At 39.1% G+C, this 24,135-nt stretch overlaps 3 protein-coding genes across 3 annotated transcripts in view; 2 read left to right on the top strand and 1 right to left on the bottom strand.

The window, feature by feature from the left end:
• The window catches only part of si:dkey-121a11.3 (uncharacterized protein KIAA1614), an 18,147-nt gene extending 17,566 nt beyond the window's left edge, over positions 1 to 581 (top strand). The window contains exon 10 of the mRNA XM_043223774.1: positions 1 to 581. This exon is cut by the window's left edge and continues 1,805 nt beyond it. The gene's annotated coding sequence lies outside the window, so the exon portion shown is untranslated.
• Positions 582 to 3,521: 2,940 nt separating this feature from the next.
• stx6 (syntaxin 6) lies at positions 3,522 to 9,980 on the bottom strand. Its single transcript, XM_043223183.1, has 8 exons — positions 9,745 to 9,980; positions 8,526 to 8,695; positions 8,346 to 8,440; positions 8,207 to 8,269; positions 7,988 to 8,116; positions 7,786 to 7,892; positions 6,767 to 6,861; positions 3,522 to 6,404 (listed from the first exon to the last, which is right to left on the bottom strand). The coding sequence occupies exons 1-8, from the start codon at positions 9,777 to 9,779 to the stop codon at positions 6,328 to 6,330; spliced, it is 771 nt and encodes a 256-aa protein (XP_043079118.1). The 5' UTR covers positions 9,780 to 9,980; the 3' UTR covers positions 3,522 to 6,327.
• A 2,008-nt stretch (positions 9,981 to 11,988) lies between these two features.
• ier5 (immediate early response 5) lies at positions 11,989 to 13,594 on the top strand. Its single transcript, XM_043223379.1, has one exon. It carries the CDS (start codon positions 12,099 to 12,101, stop codon positions 13,101 to 13,103), a length of 1,005 nt encoding a protein of 334 aa, XP_043079314.1. The 5' UTR covers positions 11,989 to 12,098; the 3' UTR covers positions 13,104 to 13,594.
• Positions 13,595 to 24,135: the final 10,541 nt, after the last annotated feature.

Genomic DNA, 24,135 nt, shown 5'->3' on the forward strand with positions numbered 1-24,135 from the left:
TCTTACATTTATTTATACGTGTTCCTATGAAATAAAACAACTGGCTTTTAAAAGGTGCGGCTTGTTTTGTTTTATTCCCCCTTCGTGTATTTTTTTTTACTTATTTTAGTGTAAGCAGGAATACGGCCGGAATTACTAAAGTCAATGGTGACTGAGAGGGAGCGTGAGGTTGAGCGAATCATGACAGAATTGTATTTTTTTTGGTGTACTGTCTCTTTAAGGAAAACGCTTTTAAATGCAAAAACGTGCTCTGCGCCTTACGACCGTGAGTCGATTGAAACTAAACGTTTCTTGCGCCATACTGCATTGATTTTCCATTGGGCTCGTGTTTTTTTTTTTTAACCAAGTTTAATTTTAAGAAACGACTCTCAATGCCTTCCATATTTTTCCCACTTCACTTCTCCTGTTTCACGTTTTACATCAATCTTTGTGAATGGCCCCTGAGAGTGCAGAATTTGGGCTTTTCGATGGGCTCTTGGTGAGGCCCGTGTGCTGGTCACTAATCTCGCCTGTCCTCCACCTATTGATTAGAGAATGATTGATTCTGTCCTGGTCACACTGAAAACACACACACACACACACACACACAGAAAACAATCAAAAACACGCATTGCATCAAGTCATGCATCAACATGCATCAAGTCAGAACAATTGCAAAATGAATCCAATTTTTTAACTGAGCCGCACAACCTCATTCATGTTGTTATAGATGCTTATACGCATCTGTAGGCTTCATCTTTAAGCAATTACACCCTTCATTACCCAGTATTCATAGCCGTGTCACGATGACGAGAAGAAACGCTCGGCAGCTGTTTAACGGGACTCCGGGTGGGCCTGTAGTGGTCCTGTGCTCTCATAAACCTGATAGCCGCTCTCAAGTGCGGGTTGATGTTGTGTTTGTGTTGTGTGTCGCGATGCTAATGAGCTCAGCTGGCGGAGGAGTGTGTCTCTTCCCCGCCTCCACCTCCCCACGGGTACGAGAGCTCAGCTGTCCCCAACACTTACTGCGGGATAAAGGAGCCCAACCACGGACCTGCATGCTGCACCTGCTGCCTGCCTGCCCCACACACACACACACACTCACACACACACGCACACTCACACACACACACACACACACACACACACACACACACACACTCACACTCACACTCACACACACACACACACACACACACACACACAGCCTCTTTAAATCCATCATTAGAAGCACTCCAGCTATGCAAAGCCAGTTTTAGCCGCTACTATTTTGAGCACAACCTTATAGTTCACTTACTATAGCTCTCCTTGACGAATTTTCATATTAAATGGCTTTAAATATTTTGTACTACATATGCCAAAGATACTGATAAACAATACTCAATGCTTTACTTTGCATAAACATAATATTGTTATTAATATACATTAAAAGATAGTACAAAATGATCAATATAAATGCAAAATTATAACAATATGTAATAAAATTATGATTATTGTAGAAATGTTTCTTTACACGTTATTATATTAAATGGGCAGTACATATTTAACACCATATTTCATGCCTGTGTGTATCATATACTATTTAAAATTAATATTATGTAATTAATATAATAATATAATGTATTCTTTTAAATTATATATATGTGTGTGTGTGTGTGTGTGTGTATATATATATATATATATTGTAATTTTGTATTAATTTTATTTACACAAAAATACATTTTATTTACATATTCGTTATATTAAAATAAATTGTTGTATTTCACAGTTTGGTCCACAAATATCAAAATAATCAAAATATACATAATTGAATGAAAATAATCAATGTATATAAATAATGTAATATATAAAACCATCTAATATAATATATAAAAACATCCATATGTAAAAACAAAAATATATGCAGTACAGTATACAAAGTTATAAAAATTATACTTTTGCATATTAAATATATTATGCAAATATAAATATCAATGCAATAATATTAATTTAAAAACTACTATTTTATTATTATATTAATATTTCCATATTGCTGCTAAAACATGCAAAAGTAAATAATATAATAGCATCAACAGTATTATATAATATTATACATGATTTAAATTTATATGTATATGTTCATTTATATAAATATACTCATCATATTAAAAATGAGTAATATTTCATAATCTGGTCCACAAATAATAATAATAATAATAATAATAATAATAATAATAATAATATTATACGAAACTTCAAAACCATATGTAATACACAAAAATGTCATGCGATATAAAATATTAAAAAAAAAAATGTTACTATACAGCACTATATACACAAGTTAAAACATTTGACATTATTATTACTTATTAGAAGTAGTATTAAATATTTAGATTTTTATTTTTGCATATTATACTAATGCATGCAAACATAGATAATATTATAGGATCATTATACTACTATATTATATTTCTAATATTAAAATGCAAAATAAAAAAAAACAATTTTAATTTTCATAAAACCGTAATAATAAATCAAATTTGGTCCACAGATGTTATTTCTGTATAAACACGAGCTCTATAAGAGCGCAGTGTGTTCAGTGTGTGTGGGCCTCAGGTGTTGATCTCTAATCATTACTGAACCAGACAAAAGAGGGAGGAAGGGGAGAAAGACAGCACCTGTCATGAGATCGGGGTGAACGGCCCTCTCTGCTGGATTACAGGATCAATAAAGATCAACACCAGAGCCTGACACCACAACCACTACACATTCAGCTGTCTTTGTTTTGTGTGCATTTATAAATAATGTTAATATTACACCATTTCATTATTTTTTTTATACATACATTAGTGCATAGTTTGTTTACGTACTATGTTTGTATACTGTGTATATTAAGTATATGAATATATAAATACAAACACATGCATGTATATATTTAAGAAATTATGTTAATAAATATATATTTATATATAAAAATATAAGAATACAAATACATGAGTGTGCACATATATTTTGAAAAAATATATACTGTGTGTGTATTTATATATATATATATATATATATATATATATATATATATATATATATATATATATATATATATATACACACACACACATATATATATATATATACACACACACACACATATATATATATATATATATACACACACACACATATATATATATATATATATACACACACACACACATATATATATATATATATATACACACACACACACACACACATATATATATATATATATATATATATATATATATATATATATATATATACACACACATATATATATATATATATATATGGTGTGACTGATAGCACTAAAATCTGTAAAGATTTGTTATACAATAAATACTTTACAATAATAATACAATAATTTACAATAATAATATAATTAAAATCTTTTAACAATATAAGTTATATATTTAGATAAAAAAATTATATATATAACATAACATAACATATTTATTCAGAATATAACATTATAAAAACAATACATGTATATTTGTGAATTAAAAAAAATAACCCAATACTCATTACACAAATCAAAAATTTATTTTACATCTTTTCACGTAAATAAATTCATATATATTTTTATTGATTATTATTCGTTTGTATTTGCGTTCCTTTCATATCCTCACATCAACAGGAATTCAATCGGACACCCTTTTTTTTTCCTCAATGATTTGTTTTTAATGGGGCTCTGAGCTTCACACAGTGACAAACTGAGGGGTGCTGGGTACATGGGAGAGGAGAAACAACGAGGGCTAAAACAACAATCCTTTCTATCATTCTCTTCAGGAGCAAACACACATCACACACACGAACACGTACAACTGAAATTCACCGAGTCAGGAAGAACAGCGTTTACGAGCCCGCTCACTACCTTGATCTCTCCGCTCCGTCACCGAGGCTCAACAACAGTGACGTAGTTGTGCAATTGTATCATTTTTATTTGTATCGTAAAATTGCATAATCGATTCAGTCGTGCTTCGAACCAATCAGAGCTGACCTGCTGCGTCACGTGACCGAGGGCAGTCAGAATCAGCTGAACACTATTATGTGGGCCGACGGAAATGTCTGAGAAATAAAAACACTGCAAACTCCCCGTACTTCTCCTCAGGCTTTAAAAAAACCAAACAAAACGAGTGGAGATTGTTCGAAAACAGAAAGCTGGAACATAGAATAAATCACACAAAGGTTTTGTTTTGTATAATTTTCATGATTGGTCACATTTTTTTTTTTTTAAGGAATTCTCATTACTGTAATGTGAAAAATTAAGACATTTTAGTGCTAACGATTAATCGCATCTATGATAGAAGTATATTTGTGTATAAACGTACACATTTTTAAAATATATATTGCATATGTAAATATGTAAATACGTATATATATATGTAAATACGCCAGAAACATTTATTTTGGCTGCGAATAATCGTTTGACAACCGCAGCAACGTTCAACGTATCAAATTGAACTTTAAAATTAAAACTAAATTGCATTTGTTATGATTTTTCATATTACAGTAATGCTTAACTGGCAGGTACATAATGTTGTAGCCTATAATAATCCACGTAAAAAGGCATTTTCTTACAACATTTTCTGATTTCGGGGTGAAATAAAACGATTTTTTTGTGTGATTTACCCAAGAGATTCTTAAAACGGCATACAAACGAAACAAAAACAACGCGAATATATAATAAGACAAATGTACTCATGTTTTTCACAGAATATGTAGTGTTGCGCTGTCGAAAGACAACAAATAATGACTGCTGCTTCATACGTTTCCATTGGAGTTAGCGGTAGAAATATATAGCGCAAACAAAAAATATATACTGTAAATACCGGAAGAACGTCCTCGCCGAGCAGCTAAGAATGCGAAACGCAAGCTAACGTTTTGTCACAGGTGTCTGGCTTTCTAAAATGAAACGTAGCTTCTCCCTCATCTGCGCTGAAGCCCTGGCTATAAACAGTGACCTATAACTACGAAATAGTTCACTCAAAAATTAGCCGAAAATGTACTGACCGTTAAAGCCTTTTCATCAGCCGTTCGGACTCTCGTTCTGACGGCACCCATTCACTTCAATGGATCCACTGGCGAGCAAGCGCTGCAATGCTACATTTCTCCAAATCTGTCCTGATGAACAAACAGACTCATCTACGTCTTCGACGGCGAGCACATTTTCAGCTGATTTTTTACGTTTAACCATTTCGTTCTCGAACGCAGCTTTAATACTAAAATATGTTCGGTCCGAAACGCGTTCAGACTTTCTACAGATCAATAACCAATTGTCACGCAATTCCCATTTAATGCTTACTAAAGTAACTTTTTGTTAATTGTTAGCCTATCATTTCAAGGCTTTCAGGCGGTTATCCGGAGTGTTCGAAACATTAACGTTCCCGTTCAAAGAAACAAACCGCGCTGCTAACCGATTATCGATTTTTAAAAAAGTAAACAAAGCACACAGAAATGAACAAGACAGACAGTAAAACGACTCATTTGCATTAGTATGATCAGTAACATACCCGCTTAAACAGTATCTGGTTTGTTAGACTCCAGTGTTTAGTAAATTAGTAGTTAGTGTTGATTATTTACAGTGGTCTAAAGCGACTATTAAAGCATTGCACAGGAAATGACGCAATATTTTACAGTAGCACTTGATTCTTTTAGCCGTTTAAAGGGATAGTTTACCTAAAAAGGACAAACGCCCCACGTTTTACTCACCCTCAGCCCATATATTAAAGTTCTGGCTCTCCCAAACTTTTCAACGCAAGTGAATGGGTGCTGAGATTTTGGAAAAAGTGCATCCATCCGTCATAAAAAGCCTCCGGGAGGGGTTGATAAAGGCCTTCTGTTGGGTTTGTGTGAGAAAGAAATCTCTATGTTTAAAATCAATTCGCTTCAGAAGGTCTGTATGCTTTTAGATGCACTTTTCTGGCGTCTTAAGTCTTATTAAAACCCATTATAAAGCTTGGAAGAGCCAGGACGTTTTTTTTTTAATATAACACTGTATTCGTTCAAAAGCCATCTACACCTAAAAACGCCTGAGGGCGAGTAAAACCTCGGGCAATTTCCTTTTTTGGCCGAACTATCCCTTTAAGTGTTAAAAGTCGTGGTCCGTTCGAGAGAAACGATTTACCCTGGATTACGAAACAGCTCGAAATGATTCAGACAGCATTTCTGCGCTCGCGAAAAAAACAGCCCTTGTTTTTACACGCCATGTCGCCCGTTTGATTTCAGTCTGGGCTGTTTATAAGAAAGCAAGAAGGTACAAAGAAGCAGCGATCTACTGTATGACGGGCTAGAGATGGAGAGAGGGTTTGCTTGTGTCCCGAGCGCTGTTCACAGAACAATGAAGAGGATGATCACCACAAACAGGATGGCCAGGAGAATGCCGATAGCGCACCACTGCCGCCGATCTGCAGGACGAGCGAGAGAAGAACAGGTTAAAACACTCAGTCGGATTCAACTGGATTTGCAGAAGAGGTTTTTGGATGAAGGGAGAACTAAATGTTTCCCACAAACGTCAGATGCGTTTCAGATTTAATGAGTGGCCTCTCAACCAAACGTTTCCTGTAAGACGGTCCGGAAGTATGACTTCCTGTTAAAGCTTTGCCTTATAAGGGCGACGCTGCCAATCACCTTTAACTTTAACGGGAAGTCAAGGGCTAGTAAACAGAGCGCCAGCTTCACGAATCATGACAAATTTCGGCTTTACACAAAAACAGAATAAGATTTTAACTGTAGAGCGCGTCTGCTCTTCCGCTGCGGTTTTACTCACCGCTGGTCATGTGAGAAACTTTAGCCAGCTTCTTCATGACGTTATCCAGTCTGGACTGAGTGCTGTCCATCTCATGTGAAAAGTCATCCAGCATTCTGAAAATAGACCAGACGCTCAGTCAGAATCGAAACAGAAAGTGAAGAGGTCTGTGAAATCACCCGCTCTGACTAGAACTAAAACTAAAAACAGGTCAATTTCTCATGTACTACTTAGCTCTCTGATGTGTAATTAATAAAAAAAAATGATAAACTATATTACTATATATATATATATATATATATATATATATATATATATATATATATATATATATATATATATAAACTACAAAATTATTTTTTAAATGAAGTTAAAATATATATATTTTTTTATATAAAAGTACAAATAAAAATGCTGTTTTTGTGATTCACAGAGTGTTCTGAGGCCTGTTTCATGAAAAAGTTTACCAGATAAGCTAGACTTATTTCAGTCAGTTGAACTAAATCCACTGACAATGCGTCAGACTAACTGAAATAAACCTGGGTTATTTGGCCATTATATCTTGTTTTATGAAATAGGCCTCCGGTTTAAAAAAACAAAACAAAAAACAAAAAAAAAGCGTATTAAGAATATATAATTGTTTTCCAATAAGTGTATATAGCTATTTTTATTCAAAATACTTTATAAATAAAAGTATATATATATATATATATATATATATATATATATATATATATATATATATATATATATATATATATATATATATATTAATTTCATGTATGTGTGTGTGTACATTTATATTACAAAAATAATTCATAAATAATAACTATTATTATTCTTATTCTTATTAATAAATAGAATTTATTATTAATAAATAATAATAGAATAGAAGTAATTATCTATAAATTATGTGCATAATTGTCCATTAACAAAAAATTTGTAAGTTGATAATAATTACATTAAATGACATATATACTGCACATACACACACACACAAAGGTTTCCTACCTAACTTCACCAGTTTCAAGGTGACTTACACAGCTTGTTCATCCAGCTCCTGGCCGATCCTTTGAGACATGTTCTTCAAGACACCGATCGTTCCCGACACCAACTCCAGCTGTTCATCCTGCTGTTCTGCTATGAGCTGCAATGACACACTGTCCTGACAAGGTGCTCATAAACAGGCCACAATCCTGCTAATCACGCGATAATCACTTCTTAACTGATGTATTGATGTACCTGTTGCTGGGTCTGTTGTTCCTCTATGAACTGCGAGTTTGCCGTCTGCAGCTCCTGGTCCAGTCTGGTGTACTTGTCTGCATTTGGTTGCCAAATTGGGCCACGAGACCCACCATCACCCATTAAAGTCTAATGCGAGATCACAAATCATCATGAGGCGATATGCACACTGTCCAATCATAATCTGGCTCCTCCAGCTTTCGTAGTGTGACTACAAACCTGTCGATTTTTCCTCTCTGACACCGTAATTGCCATCGGACTAGCCATGTGATCTTTCATCTCCTGCAATATGAAAATGAATTAGAGATATTCATGTGGCGTTGAGGCGGATGCGTGCAAGTCTCTCAAATCTGCTCACCCTGACTGTTTGCCTTGTGCTAGTGATGAAGGCTTTCCTCTTGGCCAGCTCCATCGCATCGAGATTGAACTTCTTTGGATTAGCCTCCACAATACTTAAAGACAAGGTTAAGGCTACAACATATCAACACCTGAACCACGTCAAGTCCAAAAGTTAGGCCTCCAAGAAGCAAAAGGATATTGATAGTCTCATCCAAGTCCTCCAAGTCCCATTCAATGGACCTCAAACTGTTCCTCAGCTCATTGGTGGTCCAGTCCACCTCCTCCTTACTGGCTCCACCCGAGTCCTGTAGCAGCTCCATCCATCTCTGATGAAGCCCCTGAGCTGTGTTCACAGCCTTCTGCACCTCTCTAATAAAAATCATCCATCAAAGCTTTTTATAAACCGGGGAACCCAACAGTTTGAGTTTGAGCTACTTTAAGTGACCCCTTAACGTGATATTTAGCCCCTGCAATTAATATATTTACATGTTGATAGGACAGTATCATAGCTGATAAAAAAGTAAAGCGGTAGAGAGAGAGAAGGGGACGGGATCGGGAAAGGTCCGCAAGCCGGGACTCGAACTCGCAACGCCTGAAGCCAACGGTGCTCAACGAACAAGGCAATCTGAATTTTACCAGGGAAAACCACAAATAAATGTGTGTTTTATCCACAGGAACGTGATTTTTCCTGGGGAACACCTCAAAACGTTATTTTTCTAGGTAGTAATTAGGTGGGTTTTGTTGTGAAAACCTGGCAACCCTGAATGATGGCGTCACATGAAAATACTATAGCACTTTATATTCAGGTGCCTCTCTAAGGTACTTAAGTATACCAAGGTACATCTTCAAAAAACACGATAATTTCATTTTTAGACCTGTACTATGGGACTTTGACACCATGGTATTAATGTGTGCTTACAAATATACCACGGTACAATCCCAAAAAAGTCCCATGTTTTTGGACATGTATTACGGTGCGGTGAAGATATCTCTGGGAATGGCACAGCTCTATTGTTTTACTACTTAGTTGTTTCTACTATTTAGTATTCTAATGGCACTTCCAAGTGTACAATATTACATATTCACCTATATTGAGTATAGCGCATCAAAGAGCAGATGTCTGGTACCACACAACAATAGCACTTAAAAGGAAAACGACGCAGATATCGATTAATGGCATGATACAATGGTGGGAAGATCGATAATAACGGTTACCATGGCAACGTGATAACGATCTCGACGAAGCGGCCGTTTAAAGCGTAGCGGCACGCGACCTCCCGGAGCGGTCGCGTGCAACGATAGCATCGGCGAACAGAAAACCGATAATCATAAGGAAAAAAACTTCGAGCAAACAGTTCGCTTTGTTTCCAAGTCACCTGATATTCGCTAACAGCCGCCGACCCAGGCAACAAACTCACCCTTTCACCACGAAAAACGGATCTTCCATCGACATTTCGGTGCTCAGATGAGTCGACCCTCGTGCGATAATCTCATGCTCCCGATCACGACTGCTTTTGCTTTTCTTAAACAAAGGAGAGCGCTTAATGTGTTGTTTACATGTGGGAGGCAGCCCGGATCCGCTCAGCCGCCATTGCTCGGCGGAATCACATCCGGGTCCTTCGGAGTCTAGACTCACACACACACACACACACACACACACACACACACACACACACACACACACACACACACACACACACACACACACACGCACACACACACAGCTTCCCGGTAAACAAACACCGGCGTGCTCTGCGTGAGTTGTTTTGGCTTGTTGCAGTAAAAGAACAAAGCAGCATTGCCACAGAAGGCATAGATATGTTCAAATGCGTATAAGGCAATATTATATAAACACACACACATACAGAGTGAGACTTAATATAATCGTATTCTGTTATAACCGAATAATAGTACATTATACACTATTATGGAACATTATATTATTGTTGTTATTAATAGTAATAAATATAATATAAATATAGCATCTAAGACAATATTACACTTCCATGTAATGATAATATTGCTTTTATTATTACTATTGATTTAATTAATAATAATTTAGTAATTTATTTAAAATCTAATCGTATTATTCAATAATAATAAACATTTAACAATAAAAATTATATATATATATATATATATATATATTATATACATATATATACACACATATATATATATATATATATATATATATATATATATATATATATATATATATATATATATATCTTGAAGTGGGGTTTTCTTTAATACATTACATGAATTCAACACCTCCAGTCTAAACCCCTCCCCATCTAAAATAATTTCAAAATGCCACAACTGTGAGCCTGTGACTATTTCCTCTTAATAAACGTAGCTTTGCGCCTCTGCCTACACTAAAACAGCGCTTCATACATTATTCAACACCTTCTCATTAGCTGACTATCCACACCAGCGCTATCCGCCGGTAAGCAGACTTTGTGTATGATGTAAAACCAGCAAAGCAGCTGGAAACACTTCAGCTCGGCTTAGCGAGTAAAGCTGCATAAATTATTAATCAATTTTATTTATAGTATAGGTCGCCAGTTTCCCACCACCGAGGACACCCGAAATTGAAAAGATGAGGATGTGAGCCTGCGTTATTTGACCCTGTGTTGCATCCCTTCACTAACCACAGCTGGGTTGTGATTTAAATAGCAGCGTGGCTTCACTCCATTCATTCTCGTCGATCAATAACGCGCTCTGCATCTCGATGCACTTGAGCAAAACGCTTTCTCGCGGATATTTCGCGGCAGCCATGATGACTGTGGTGGTTTATATTTAGATAAACAACCTCTGAAGGTGTCTTGCGTCATAGCGCGCTCTTCCTGTCAGGTTTGTTTATGACCCACATCTTCATGCGGGCGATCTCGCGCACCGGCGCGCGCGCGCGGACGGCTCGTTTACGGGACGACTTGTGAATAATGGAAGCGCCGCAGCTCCGACACATCATCATCGGTTCGGGGTCGAGTCTCCCACACCGTTTGCTGTCGCTCACGTAGCTGTTTCTTCAAACAAAACATTGCCCTTCCCCCCACTAGCAGCTCCATTCACATTTGCCCAGACACCGCAATGGTTTTGCACAATAGAGTCACGTGACACGACTCCGGCAGACAAACCATTACATCAGTCGAGGAAGTCGGTTGAAAAAATTAAAGGGGAAGTATACACGTTTTTTCTGAGCGTTGACGGAGACGAGCTGCTATGCGGAAACGGTTTACAATAATGCGAATATTTAAATTATTTTCTCGGAAACTAAGCACATGAATCAAGGAGCCTACAACAGATATGCTACTTTAACGTGAATTAGTATCTTGTATGCGTCGATTTTGGTTTGTTATTGGTTTCTGTTTGCTTGGAAGAACGACGTCGCGTTTTGAAAATAGCTCGCCTTGCATTTATCGATTAAAATAGTTAAACAAACACAATGGGTCGTGCGATATGTGGCCGTTTTTAGCTTGAAAACAATTCTGTCCCTTTAAGCAGTTCTCCCACGTTAGTATTTAAATATGACTCATCGCCGAGGCGCTCTCCCATTGGTCGGCGCCCATTTGGCGGGGTGTGATTCACAACGCTGGCAGAAAGCAGCTCGAGACGTGATTGGCTAGTGTAGCCGCTGACGCTGCGGTATAAAAGCGAGTTAAAAATAGAAACGGTCTCATTCCTCCCTAGACCATTGTTGAGTGCTGGAGAGAATGCGTGAGGTATTCAGAACTCCTACACTCACCCGATAACACAAATATTGTATTTTATGAATGAGAATGAGGCTTGTGTCAACAAAATACGGGACGATTTAATCTACGGGAGGAAAAGACCGTTTGGACGTTATTTATTAACGCGTTTCCGCGCCAGTGGCCAATTCGCGGTAGCTGTTTGGGGACGATCCTTAGAGGAAATCAAACGCGGAACGCCCGGCGAACTTTGTGCCTCTGTGAACTTTGCCGCACCGATTCCAGCGATGGAATACAAAGTGGAAGCCCATCGGATTATGAGCATTTCCTTAGGGAAGATCTACAACTCGCGCGTTCAGCGAGGCGGCATTAAACTGCATAAAAACCTCTTGGTTTCGCTGGTGCTTCGCAGCGCGCGCCAGGTCTATCTGAGCGACTACTACAGCGGCGCGTGTCTGAACGCGGCTCAGGGCGAGCGCGAATGGGACATCACGGACTCGGAGAGGGAGAAGTTCCCTCCCTCCACAGCGGAGAGCCCGGAGGAGCCCCAGCAGCCCGAGAAAGAGCGGGAGTGTCGCGAAAACGGCGACGAGGTGAAGTCAGACCCGGCGGATTGCACTTCCACTTCGCAACAAGAGCAAAAGCAAAGCCCTTCGCCGGAGCCCGTGGCAAAGGATTCACCCGAAACCCCGCCGGAAGCCAGCAGCGAACCCGAGGGGTGTCCCTCGGGCGTTGCAGTAGCAGAGTGCGGCTCGACGCCCGAAGCGGACGCGGAATCGCGTCAAACGCCCAAAACGCATGTGTGTTCAAACAGGAAAAGGAGCGCGGAGGAGACCGAAAGTGGCGATTCGCCTCAAAAAAGGACCAAAGTCGCTTCCTCGAACGCTAAAGAGGACGACGAAGCCGAGGAGATGGACACGAGTAACGTGTCCAACCTCATTACGATATTCGGTTCCAGTTTCTCAGGACTCCTCAGCAAGGACGGCGCCAAACCCGAGTCCGAAGCCGAGGACAGCGGACAGATCTGCTGCGACCAAATGTTGAAGAACCTGAACCCTTGGAGTACGGCGATAGTAGCTTTCTAACCGCGTCGCGCTGTGCTCATCCGGGTCGAGCTGAGCGCGTTGGTAGCACGTGGTCGGGCCCGACGTCGTCGCGCGGGACTTCCCAGCAAGCGCGAGCGCACAAGCTCGGTTTGGCCTGTGAGATGTCCGGGCATGCCTTTCCCAGCGAAGGAGGTATCTGAATGCCGGTGCTACTACTTGGGATCTACCGCAGTCCTCGGAAGTGTTGAACTCTCAGACATTATGAAGCCATGCGAGCGAGTGGTATTACAACATATGCAAATGTGTCACGAAGGTCAATGTTACATTGTCACCGAACCGATTCAGGGTCGATCGCACCAAACTTGACTGTACGAGGTTCAGGCCACTGTTTTAACGTCTTTGTTTTAAAAAGACCTGTACATTTTGTAATATTCGAGTGTGTATATATTGTGCGTCGCATTCTGGATCTATGTATTTTGGTATCATGACGATTTACGTGGTGCTCACGTATTAAAAAAATGTGAAACGACCCCCGCTTGTTTCTGTGCTTTCTGTCCGCCAGTGGAAACGTGATTGTCCACGTGACCGAGAATGACACCCCATCCACTTTCAAAATTTCAAACGTTCAAGGTTCCCACGGTGATGGAACGTTTAAAGAATCATTTAAATGGCAGATTCTTATGATTCTAAATAGAACTTAGCTAATAATCGCACAACACCACCGTCTCAAATTGAAGTTTGTGATCTATATGGTGTATATACACCCACATGTAGATATAAGAAGTTTCATATTTCTAAATTCTATATATTTCGAATGAAACCGCAATAACCATGTTTCACACACTTTGTTTTCGACTATAACAGTCGATGAAAAGGAATTCAGGGTTCGTATACGAATACTAAAAAGCAGCTTTCCCAAACAAAACTATTCGAAGTGATCCGACAAGTTCGAGAACAACAAGAATGTTCAGCTGCTGTTCCACGGCATCACTTCCAGGCAATTTTTACTGCATGCTGTAAAGAGAGCTATTGTGCCCCTGAAGCATGTGTGGTATGCAGGGTTCAGTTTCAGCGCAGACTGCTGTCTCTTCTCCCAGGGCCCCGTCTTCGGTCCCAGGCTGTTCAACATGACATGCCTTATCCTACAAGAGAGAACAGTCATAACAGAATCATTGACTTCTCAACCTTTTTATCATGTAGAAACATCGCTTGAGCGATGTCTTGCATTATTAATGGAGGCGGTATGATTCATAATTTACAATGAGCAAAAGGTTTTATGCTCAAAAAATGTTTCATTTTATGTAATTATGAGAAATGTATTAATCTCACTGTGCAAGAATGCGGTCCTAATTGTATGAGCCTGACTTGTACAATGCGCACAAAAAAATCTGTTTATCTAATATAAGTTACAATAAAAAGCATACATGTCAAAAGAATCGTAAAAAGGACACACCTATATAAGATTAAGCTAATGTGGGTTCCCATGGTCATGTAAAACCTCCAATTTCAAGTCATATTCAGACATACTCATTTTTGTGAGTGTGCAATAGTTAGAGTTATGGTTATTACGCCTTTATTAATGTTTAATTACATGAAATATACACTAGCGTTCAAAAGCATGGGATCAGAAAGATTTTAAATGTTTTTGAAAATTGTTTTCTGCTCTCCAGACCTGCATTTACGTATAACACTGTTAAATATCACAATTTAAAGTAGCAGTTTTCTATTTGAATATACTTTAAAATAGAATTTATTCCTGTGATTTTCATAAGCATCACTCCAGTCAGTCTCACATCATCATTCAGAAAATGATTCCAATACGCTGATTTATTATCAATGCTGTAAACAGATGTGTTTAATTGTAAATAAAAAAAAGGAAACTGCATTTCTTCAAAACATATAGTTAACTATCAGTTTTTATCAATTTAAGATCCTCGTTGATAAAAAGTATTAAATACAAAAAACAAAAAACAAATTGACCCAACTTTTGAATGATATGGAGTATTTTCATACAAAATCTGTAAAATATACAATCATTTAAATAATTTGTAATTTAGCATATAAATGTAGACTAATATACTATATATAATATAATAAGAACTGAACTGCTAGAATGATACAACCCTTCTACAGTCACAAATAACTAGATAGCAGTCACTGACTTTGGGGGGCAGTGATTTTAAAGGCTCAGATCAGGTACAAAAATATCTTAAGTGTTTTCAACAATATGTTCAAATATTTAGCGTGTAACATTTGAGAAAAACATGACGTTCACTCCAGAAGAACCAGCTTGATGCCCGGTGCGGCTGCATTCTTTCACACAGACATGAGTAGCTATTGATAGATGCATTCCCTCGAGAAAGACCAGAAGGCATGAGTAAAGCTGCTCTCTCGCCGTGCTTGTTTGAGAAATGTGGGTCAGTCAAATCCCGGCCGTAGCCGAGTCAGCTGACCACACCAGCGCAGAACAGTAACAGAGCCGGAGCGGCTGACGAGTGGCCCGACGCTGGACTTTTCCTCTAATTTCTGTAGTTCCTTTAATAACGTAACAGCTCGTGCAATCGTTGACACTGATCCAAAATCAACATATAGATCTAAAAATGTCAACGAATCAACATAAAGATCTGAAAATGTGTGTCGCGTGTGACGCAACATCACTGGCTGTTTCACAAACCATGCTTAAACGCATGCAGCTGTACTCTCCTGACTGGCCTCTCGCTCCTGCATTCCTCTGTCCTGGAAGGAAAGGGGGTGGGCGGGAGGAAAAGAGTAAAGTTGTGAAAACGTTTCCTGCTGATGTGCAGTAGGAGAGCATGTGGGTCTGGAATGTTGAGTCAAAAGCTGAGAAATTTAGCGAGAACGTTGGTCTGATTACAGTTTTGGTAAATGATCAGATAAACGATCAGATTTCTTTTGACTTAATATCTATATTAATCTATGTAGGTATGTATATGTATATATATATGTATAAACACTCACTTTCTGATATCATACCACCAGACAAATATAAATCAGGGCTATTTTATCATAGGCCAGGCAAATGTGAACAGTATGACCATTTAGAAAAGTAATATCAAACCAAAGCTCAATGCTTAGTGTCCAATCCCCAACTTTTAGGATACACTGAGCAACAAAAAGAGACTCTCGAGCAATAAAGATAAGATGTCAAGGACTGTTTTAGGTGTTTAGGTGATTTATTGTGTGCTAAGAGCCATGCCTTGTCCCTGTTTAACATGGTCAGTCCAAAAGAGCGGGGCGGAAAGATGCCTGAACAAAACACCAGTCTCGATACAAGCAGAGACAAGATCTACTCCAGCAGTTCTTTTGTTCAGAGCAAACAGAAAGTCAGGAAATCTTTCGACCGCTCATTCAGCAAGACGGACACCTCTGCATTGACACATTAACTGGAGTGACCCACAAAGCAATTCGTCAATGATCTCATCAGTCTCCGCAATGCTCCACAAAGTTACTCATCCACCTATTTCTCAAGGTATTCATACAGTATTCCTCCAAAAGCCCCTATGGGGGGGATGGGCGACGAGTCAGAGAATAATCTCACAAACCAAAATGTGAACTCTCCCATATTCACACGACAGCTTAAAGGAGTCATTGTCCATTCAAATCTGCTTTGTGCGTGCAGGAATTACCGAACCTAATCAGAAGCCTTCAAAACACTAGCAAACCATCTGCCATCAGTTAAAAGATCAGTCCTTCTTTCGGTACACTCTAAATGGAGTTTCCAAAGACTTTTCGCAGTAGACCAATTTTGGAACTTTGAAACAGTTCTTAAAAGAGCCCTAAAGAACCTTTCGTACGATGGAAGGTTGCATAAATGTAACAGCTCTTTATGGAACCACAGATGACAATAAAGAACACTTATATTTTAGGAGTGTAACGAAAAAGATACAAAAATAGGCAAAATCTTTTTTTTTGAGATTGGTTAAAATTGGACTACAAAATCAAAAAATCATCTATTTTCAACCTTCCCAAAGGGAGACTCTGCTGTAGAGCCTTTTTGGAACCTTTCACGGAACAGTTGTTCGAAGAGCCATGAAGAACATCAAACCTAAAAGAACCTTTTGCGTGATGAAAGGTTCGCTGAATGTAACGGTGAAACCAGTTGCCAACAAACTTTATTTTTAAGAGTGTAGCGAAGAAAATAGATACAATTTGTGCTAGTATTTTCTTTATTGAGATCGGTTGACAAGTAATGCCAAAATACAGCATCACGTAACACGGATTATCTCAGATTAGGTCGTTCATGTGAGACTACAAAATTAAAACGGGGAAACTCCAGCTCTAGTGTGCAATAAAACCAAACAGGGAACTAAAAGTCGTAACCGCAGAGCAGTTAGAACTTTGAAACTGGTCTACAATGACTCAACGCCCTTCCCCCCCAAACAAGAGCACAATCACAAAGACAATTCGGCAGTGATCTTTTCAAGGAGGGGAGAGAGAAAGAGCCCTCGCCGCGGCCCCGCTATTCATTCTGTTTGACCCCTGCCGGAGCCCAGACAAACTGAAGTCTTTGTTTATCTTGGGAAACTGGCAGAGGACAGGAGGGGAAAAGGGTTTGGGTGGGGGAGGGTACTGAGGATTGGAGGGAAAATGGGATCGGGGGAGGGGTATCCTGGGAAAAATGCCAGCATGGGATCAGTGACAGGGCCGGGCTTCCTGAAACAGGAGCAGCCTGGGATGGTGAAGGAAAGGGCTTGGGGGGAGGGTCCACCTTGTTGGACCAGGCCAGAAGACCAGAGATGCACTACACGTGCAATACGTCACGTTGATGTATGTTTCCTGTTGGGCGTGGGGTCGCGTTTAATTACAGTTCGAAAGCTTTATAGACTCCACTCAACTGATAGCAAACAGTCTGTGAGGCTTCTACGATGACAACAGGCCTCTTGTGAGCGAACGTTTAGGTGTCTCCTCAAACACTACAAGCCAGGGCATGTTGAGAGCAAAGGAAGCTTGGGGCAATTAAAGCAGACAGATGGTCGCTAAGAAAAAAAAAGGCTGGTGTACCTTTCTCACGTTTTGTTGCTACAGGAGGGTCATGTGTTCCAACAGGAGCCGCGGCGAAGATAGATCTGAAAAGAGTGAGAAATGTTGTGTTAGTCAGGCACTTCACACACACGTCATAAAAAAAACTTCTGTGTTGCCCAAGTACAACTTGCTTTCGTAATTCTGGGTGGTTGGCAGGATGTTGCTATGCAGTTGCTAAGGTGTCCTGAGTGTTTTTGGCACGTTGCAGTTGTTGCTTTGTTATCGCTAAGGTATTCTTATTGACTCTGACATGTTGCTAAACAGTTCTTTGGGTGTTCTGAGTGGTTGTCAAAACACAGTTAAGGTATTCTGTGTGGTTTTAGCATGAAGTTTTTAAGATTCAGTTGCTAGGGTGTTGATATGATGTTGCTTAATGATTCCAACATTTTAACATGCTTCTAAGGTGTTCTTGGTTGTTGCCAGGAAGTTGCTATGCAGTTACTAATGTGTTCTGAGCAGCTGTAGTACATTTCTAGGCTGTTGCTATGGATTCACTAAGGTGCAGTTCCTAAGGTGTTACTATATCATTGCTAAGGTGTTTTAGGTGGTTACCGAGCCACTGCTACGCAGTTGCTAAGGTATTCTGTGTGGTTTTAGCATGTCATTTTGCAGTTGTTGCTATGTCTTTGTTAGGACGTTCTCTATGATTTTAACTTGCTAAGCAGTTGCAAGAGTGTCCTCCTGGGTTGTTGCCAGGATGTTGCTATGCAAATACTAATGTGCCAATTACTAAATGATTGTAGCATGTTACTAGGCTGTTGTTATGGAGTTTTTAGGGCGCAGTTGTTAGAATATTGCTGTTTTGTTGCTAGGGTGTTCTCTTTGCAGTTGCTAAGGTGTTGCTAAGGTGTTCTGGGTGGCTGACAGGGTGCTGCTATGCATTTGCTAAGGCTCTTTGTCACAATGTTACATTGTATTTGTTAAAGTAGAGTTGCAAGGGCATTGCTATGTCATTCATAGGTAGTTCCCAATTATTCTAACTTATTGCAAGACGTTGCAAGGGTGTACTGGGTTTATGCCAGGATGTAGCTACACAGTTACTCATGCACTTTGAATGGTTGTAGTATGTTGCTAACGTCACTAAAGTGCAATTGCTAGGGTGTTGCTATGTGATTGCTAAGGTGCAAGATTCAAACTATGTGCTGAGGTTTTAACCTATGCAAGCTTGAGAGTAAAACATGTAAAGATACTTTAAATATAGATAATTGGGTTTAGAACAAATCAGAAAGTTGGTTAACTGGCACTAAAGACCAGTAAAATGTTTAAATGCTTTAAAAGCTCATTTTAATTCCTGACCACCGAAAGCGTGTCAAAAAGAGGAAGTATATTTAATTTTGCATGTCCAAAAATACCTCCGTAGTTTTCTCACTCTGTTAGTTCCTTGAAATGGACAAAGTTCAGTTTAGAGGCTGGGGGAAAGTTCCTTCAGAGGACTTTTTATTTGCTTATAGTGACTCACACAAAAGTCCACTAAAAGGATACATCCCAAAGTTATATGAAGCTGAGGTGATCATTCTAGTTTGTCAGTTATTAAATATTACGTCTATAGAACCACTTGTCGTTAAAAGTGATAATGATCATAAATATTCCTTGCTGAGAACTTTGCCTTCAGGCAGTATGGCGTCACAGAGTCCAAAAATCAAGGTCAGAACCACTGGTTTTCAGGGTTTTGATGTAACGGTAAGTGTTTTTGTGTAGCAAATGTTACTAGGGAGACAAAACAAGCTTCATGCTGGAGAGTCAAAGTGGCTTAGTAACCAACAGCAGCTGCCACAACAATAAACACAACGGCGCTCGCTAGAACACTATGCATAGTTTTACAGTAATTCATTCCATTCATGCATTTGCTAAATGAAAACATACCTATCTGAATTTTATGAGTAACAACTGTGCCGATCATGTCCCTCACTACAAAACTTTGGTTGTTGGTGGAGACTTGGTCAACACTTTTTAAACTATCAGCAGTCTTTGTCAATACAAAGAAAACATTGTGCTTTAGTGCTTAGCAACAATACAGTAAAGTGATCTCCGTTCAGGCAGCGGGCAGCTCCACCTATTATAAGACCATATGCCGTATGGAAACAGTGAGAATATAAAGGACACCTTTTTCTCTCTCTGGCCTGCTGCTGAGGAAACGCTAAACATTCGGGAGCAGACAGTTTTTGCTTCTGACTTGGCAAACACAGGAAAACCATGATTCAACGTGATCCTTTTGTGAAAAAAAGGTTAGATTGGTAGCAAAAGGAAAGTTCGTGGAAGTAGTTTTCTACTGCTTACAAATATATATTTCTAGTGCTTTTAAGGAGCTCAAAACCAAAACAATGATCCATAGAGCCTTTAATGTAACATCAAAAACAATTGCTCTCTAACCAAAATATTATATCACAATATGAGTTATTTCATCTAACTGTATTGAAATATTTCATTATATAGTTGTTTTTGCTCTAAGTAAGACCTAACCCTTTATGATATCAAATGATTTTGACAGAGAGCAGGAATATTAGACTGCTGTCACTTTAAGAGCTTCCCGGATCCAGTGTACCTAAATTACTGTGTTTACAAGGATTCCTGCAAAGACGAGCATTTTGACACATACAAGTGTGTGTATTTAATGGTGTCGCATGTACGTTTTTGACTCTTCTAAAGCATGCAGATATTTAAGAAACCAGTAATTCTATTCTAAAACTAGTTTAATGGGGCAAAATATCTTTGTTTTTGCTGTACCCATTGTATCTGCTAGCTGTCAATTTTACATACCGCATCTCGGTTCAAAGCTGACAGAAGAAGCAAAGGTCATGCAAAGAACCACTAAGGATTCCTTTAAATGGGTAGTTTAGCCAAAAATACGGACTTGGACAGCTTTTACTCATCCTTTTTCGATCCAGACCAGTATGATTCTACTCAATCTGTGGAAAACAAAAACAGATGTTTGGGAGAATTGTTCATGCTGCTGTTCTTTTTCATACAATAAAAGCCAATGGAGATGGCCACTGTATTTTCAATAATTAACAGTTAAAACTGTGGCCTGTTACTTCCACAAAGTTTGATATGTGAATATATTAACTTTCACTGTATAGCGAAAAGCAAACATCTCACGAGGGTGAGTAATAAAGGCCAAATTTTAGTTTTGGGGTCAAACTGTCTTATCTCCTGTCATAGACTAAAATGTTCTTATCTCATATGACACCTGCTCAGAGCAAGCGCCGCCCTTTTAACTTCCCAAACCAAACTATCAAAAGAAACTTTGAGGAGATACCTCATCCTTTCTCGTGTGTGTGTGTGTGTGTGTGTCACATGCATCCATCGCATTTAGGCTTGAGCAAAAGTGAACATATGTGTCCAAGACACCGCAGCACTGACGTATGACGTACAGGTTAAAGCCAACAGTGACTTTAACCTCTCTTAAAGTGTTTCCCACAGTGCTCGGCAGTCCAGCAGGTCACACAATCCCGTCCATTAGCCTCCTGCTCTAGTGACCTGCGGGAGGCCAGCAGATTACGGCTACGCGTCTCTGCTCGCTGCGATTTCCCGCTACATGCCAAGTCAACAGATGCCTAAGGAGACTAGCGGATTTTACACGCAAGACCCAAACTGAGCCAGAGAGCAAGAACCTTCCAGCAAGAGCTCAGGCTGAAAGTTGATCACAATTAGGAAATCCTGGGCCACCCATCGGGGCTGATGGGAAGGTGTCGCTTTAAAAATAGAGATGTGTGCCGGGTCGGGAAAAGAACAGTTGCTGATGGCAGCGGAAAACAAGGGGCACTGAGAGATCGCCTTTCCTTTGACGTGTGATAACATTGAAAATGACTATATTATTGCCATGTTTTGGGAATGGTGCTATGGAAATACCATGGTATTCTTTGAGGTATACCTGAGTTTTAGGCACAAAGTAACATGGTACTATGATAGTATCAGATGGTAATATGAAATATACAATGGTACCCTAATTTATATAACACGGTTTTTATATAGTGGCGCACGGTTCTTCCAAAATACTGCCCGACCACGTGAAAAGATACTATAGTATAATATAGTAAACTATATTGTAAAGTACTTGAATTAACTTCTTATGGTAATATAGCAACTAAAGTAACCTAGTACTGTACTGTTTTCTACGACTATAGGGTATATTAAACTGCAATACACTACAGATTATTGTAGCAAAAACTAAAGTACTATACATTACAATTGTATTTTTTCATGTGGGAATGATACATATGGGAACGATAAATGCACATAACTGCACATATATCATTTAAAAAAGCTGTATTGTATTATATTTACATGAAACTTCAACCAATACCATGGTAAACGGTGCATAACCAAAGCACAACAGTAGTACTATGACTACCATAATACTTTATTGTTTATTAAAAAAAAATGATGACATATTGGACATGATAGCAGGACAATGTTATGTTCTTGGATATGTATTATGGTACTGCAAATACCATAGTCAGTTAATAGTTGAAGCATTCTAGTACAATGTTATATATAGGTCACCTGACAACATTACTGTAATATATTATCGCCACAATGCTTTTCTGAGCAAATATTGTGGTATATAAAAAGTACCATGGTATTATTATCGAACACGTAGCCACGAAGTATGTACTGTAATGGCATGCAGCGGCTAATAAGTATGTTTCGAAATGGACTGACAGTTTGTATAGGGAACAAATTGGGCAATAAAAAGGCCAGAAACCTAGTGTGTGTGTGTGTGTGTGTGTGTGTGGAGCGGAAACAAAAGGTGGTGGAGGGGGATGTCAGAGCAGAAGGGGAGATTTTGAAGGAACGGGGGGTGGAGGTATTGGTGACGGCAGATGCTGTCCCAGCATGACTTCAGTGAATCTGTGGTGGGGGCTGTTGTTGGGGGGAGGGTCCGCTGGCCTTGTTTGACATCAGCTGCAAATCTGGCCTAAGTGTGTATTCGTTTGTTTGTTTGTGGATGCATCCACGCACGCGTGCGTGAGAAGGGCGAGGGTGTTGGAAACGCATGTTTTTGTTTGTGTCTTTGTGTGCGGCGTGGAGGAGGGGTGGTGCTACTGTACGTATGAAAAACATCCTTGGGTGCTTGGGTGTCAGATTTAATTTGATCTGTCCAGAACAGTAGAAGACTTTGAGTGTGTGTGTGTGTGTGTGTGTGTGTGAGAGAGAGAGAGAGAGAGAGATTAATTTTAAAACAGACAGACTAACACACTGTTGGAAAGAATGATCACAAATATAGACAGATAGATAGATCAGAATCACAATGCATGCTGGGTAGATAGAAAGATAGATAGACAGACGGACAGATAAGATAGCTGCAGTGCATTATGGATAGATAGACAGATAGATAGATATATGTCTATCAACTGAAACAGCAGCAGTCTCCAATGCAATCTAGACAGTGAGCTCACTTGGTTTTGTAACAGAGCGTTAACGTTTGTTCCCATGGCTGTCCTGTCTGTGTCTTTGTATTGGTGCTTCTACCATCAAGTCTGTGTGTAATCATGCACTTCCTGCGAACACTGCCGGCCATTCATCATCCAAACACACACAGCTCTTTTTTTTTTCCTCTTTGCAGGCCCCTTACATGCACCCACCTCTCTTTCTCTCTTCTTTCCCACATATTCACACTTTTGTTTTTCTCCCTTCTACTCTTTACTCCCTTTTATACATCTACATAGACAGACAGATTTAATTTGATCCATCCAGAAGAGTAGCAGACTGTGAGATAGATAGATAGATAGATAGATAGATAGATAGATAGATAGATAGATAGATAGATAGATAGATAGAGATAATGCTTTCTTTCTCGTTCTCTCACCATCACCCCTCCTATCTGTTTATTCATAAGTCCAGAGCAGCAAGGACACTCTGTCCCATATTATTACCCTTGAAATTACATAACCAGGACAGAAGTGGGGCGATGTTTGGAAGGGAGTGACACGAAACCTCTCTCAGCCTCTCGCTGCCCAGTGTGTCGAACAGCTGAGTGTGTTTGTTTTGCTTCATTCAGTTTCAGTGAGTGTGTGTGTGCGTGTGC

Source organism: Puntigrus tetrazona, chromosome 22 (assembly GCF_018831695.1).
Source record: "Puntigrus tetrazona isolate hp1 chromosome 22, ASM1883169v1, whole genome shotgun sequence".
NCBI classification, from domain to species: domain Eukaryota; kingdom Metazoa; phylum Chordata; class Actinopteri; order Cypriniformes; family Cyprinidae; genus Puntigrus; species Puntigrus tetrazona.

Coding starts and splice junctions, on each gene's coding strand:
- stx6 (XM_043223183.1), bottom strand. CDS start 9,779: ATGTCGATGGAAGATCCGTTTTTCGTGGTGAAAGG. Junction 8,270..8,345: donor GCACAAGGCAAACAGTCAGG/GTGAGCAGATTT, acceptor TTCATATTGCAG/GAGATGAAAGATCACATGGC. Junction 6,862..7,785: donor GAGCTGGATGAACAAGCTGT/GTAAGTCACCTT, acceptor GTCTATTTTCAG/AATGCTGGATGACTTTTCAC.
- ier5 (XM_043223379.1), top strand. CDS start 12,099: ATGAATGAGAATGAGGCTTGTGTCAACAAAATACGGGACGATTTAATC.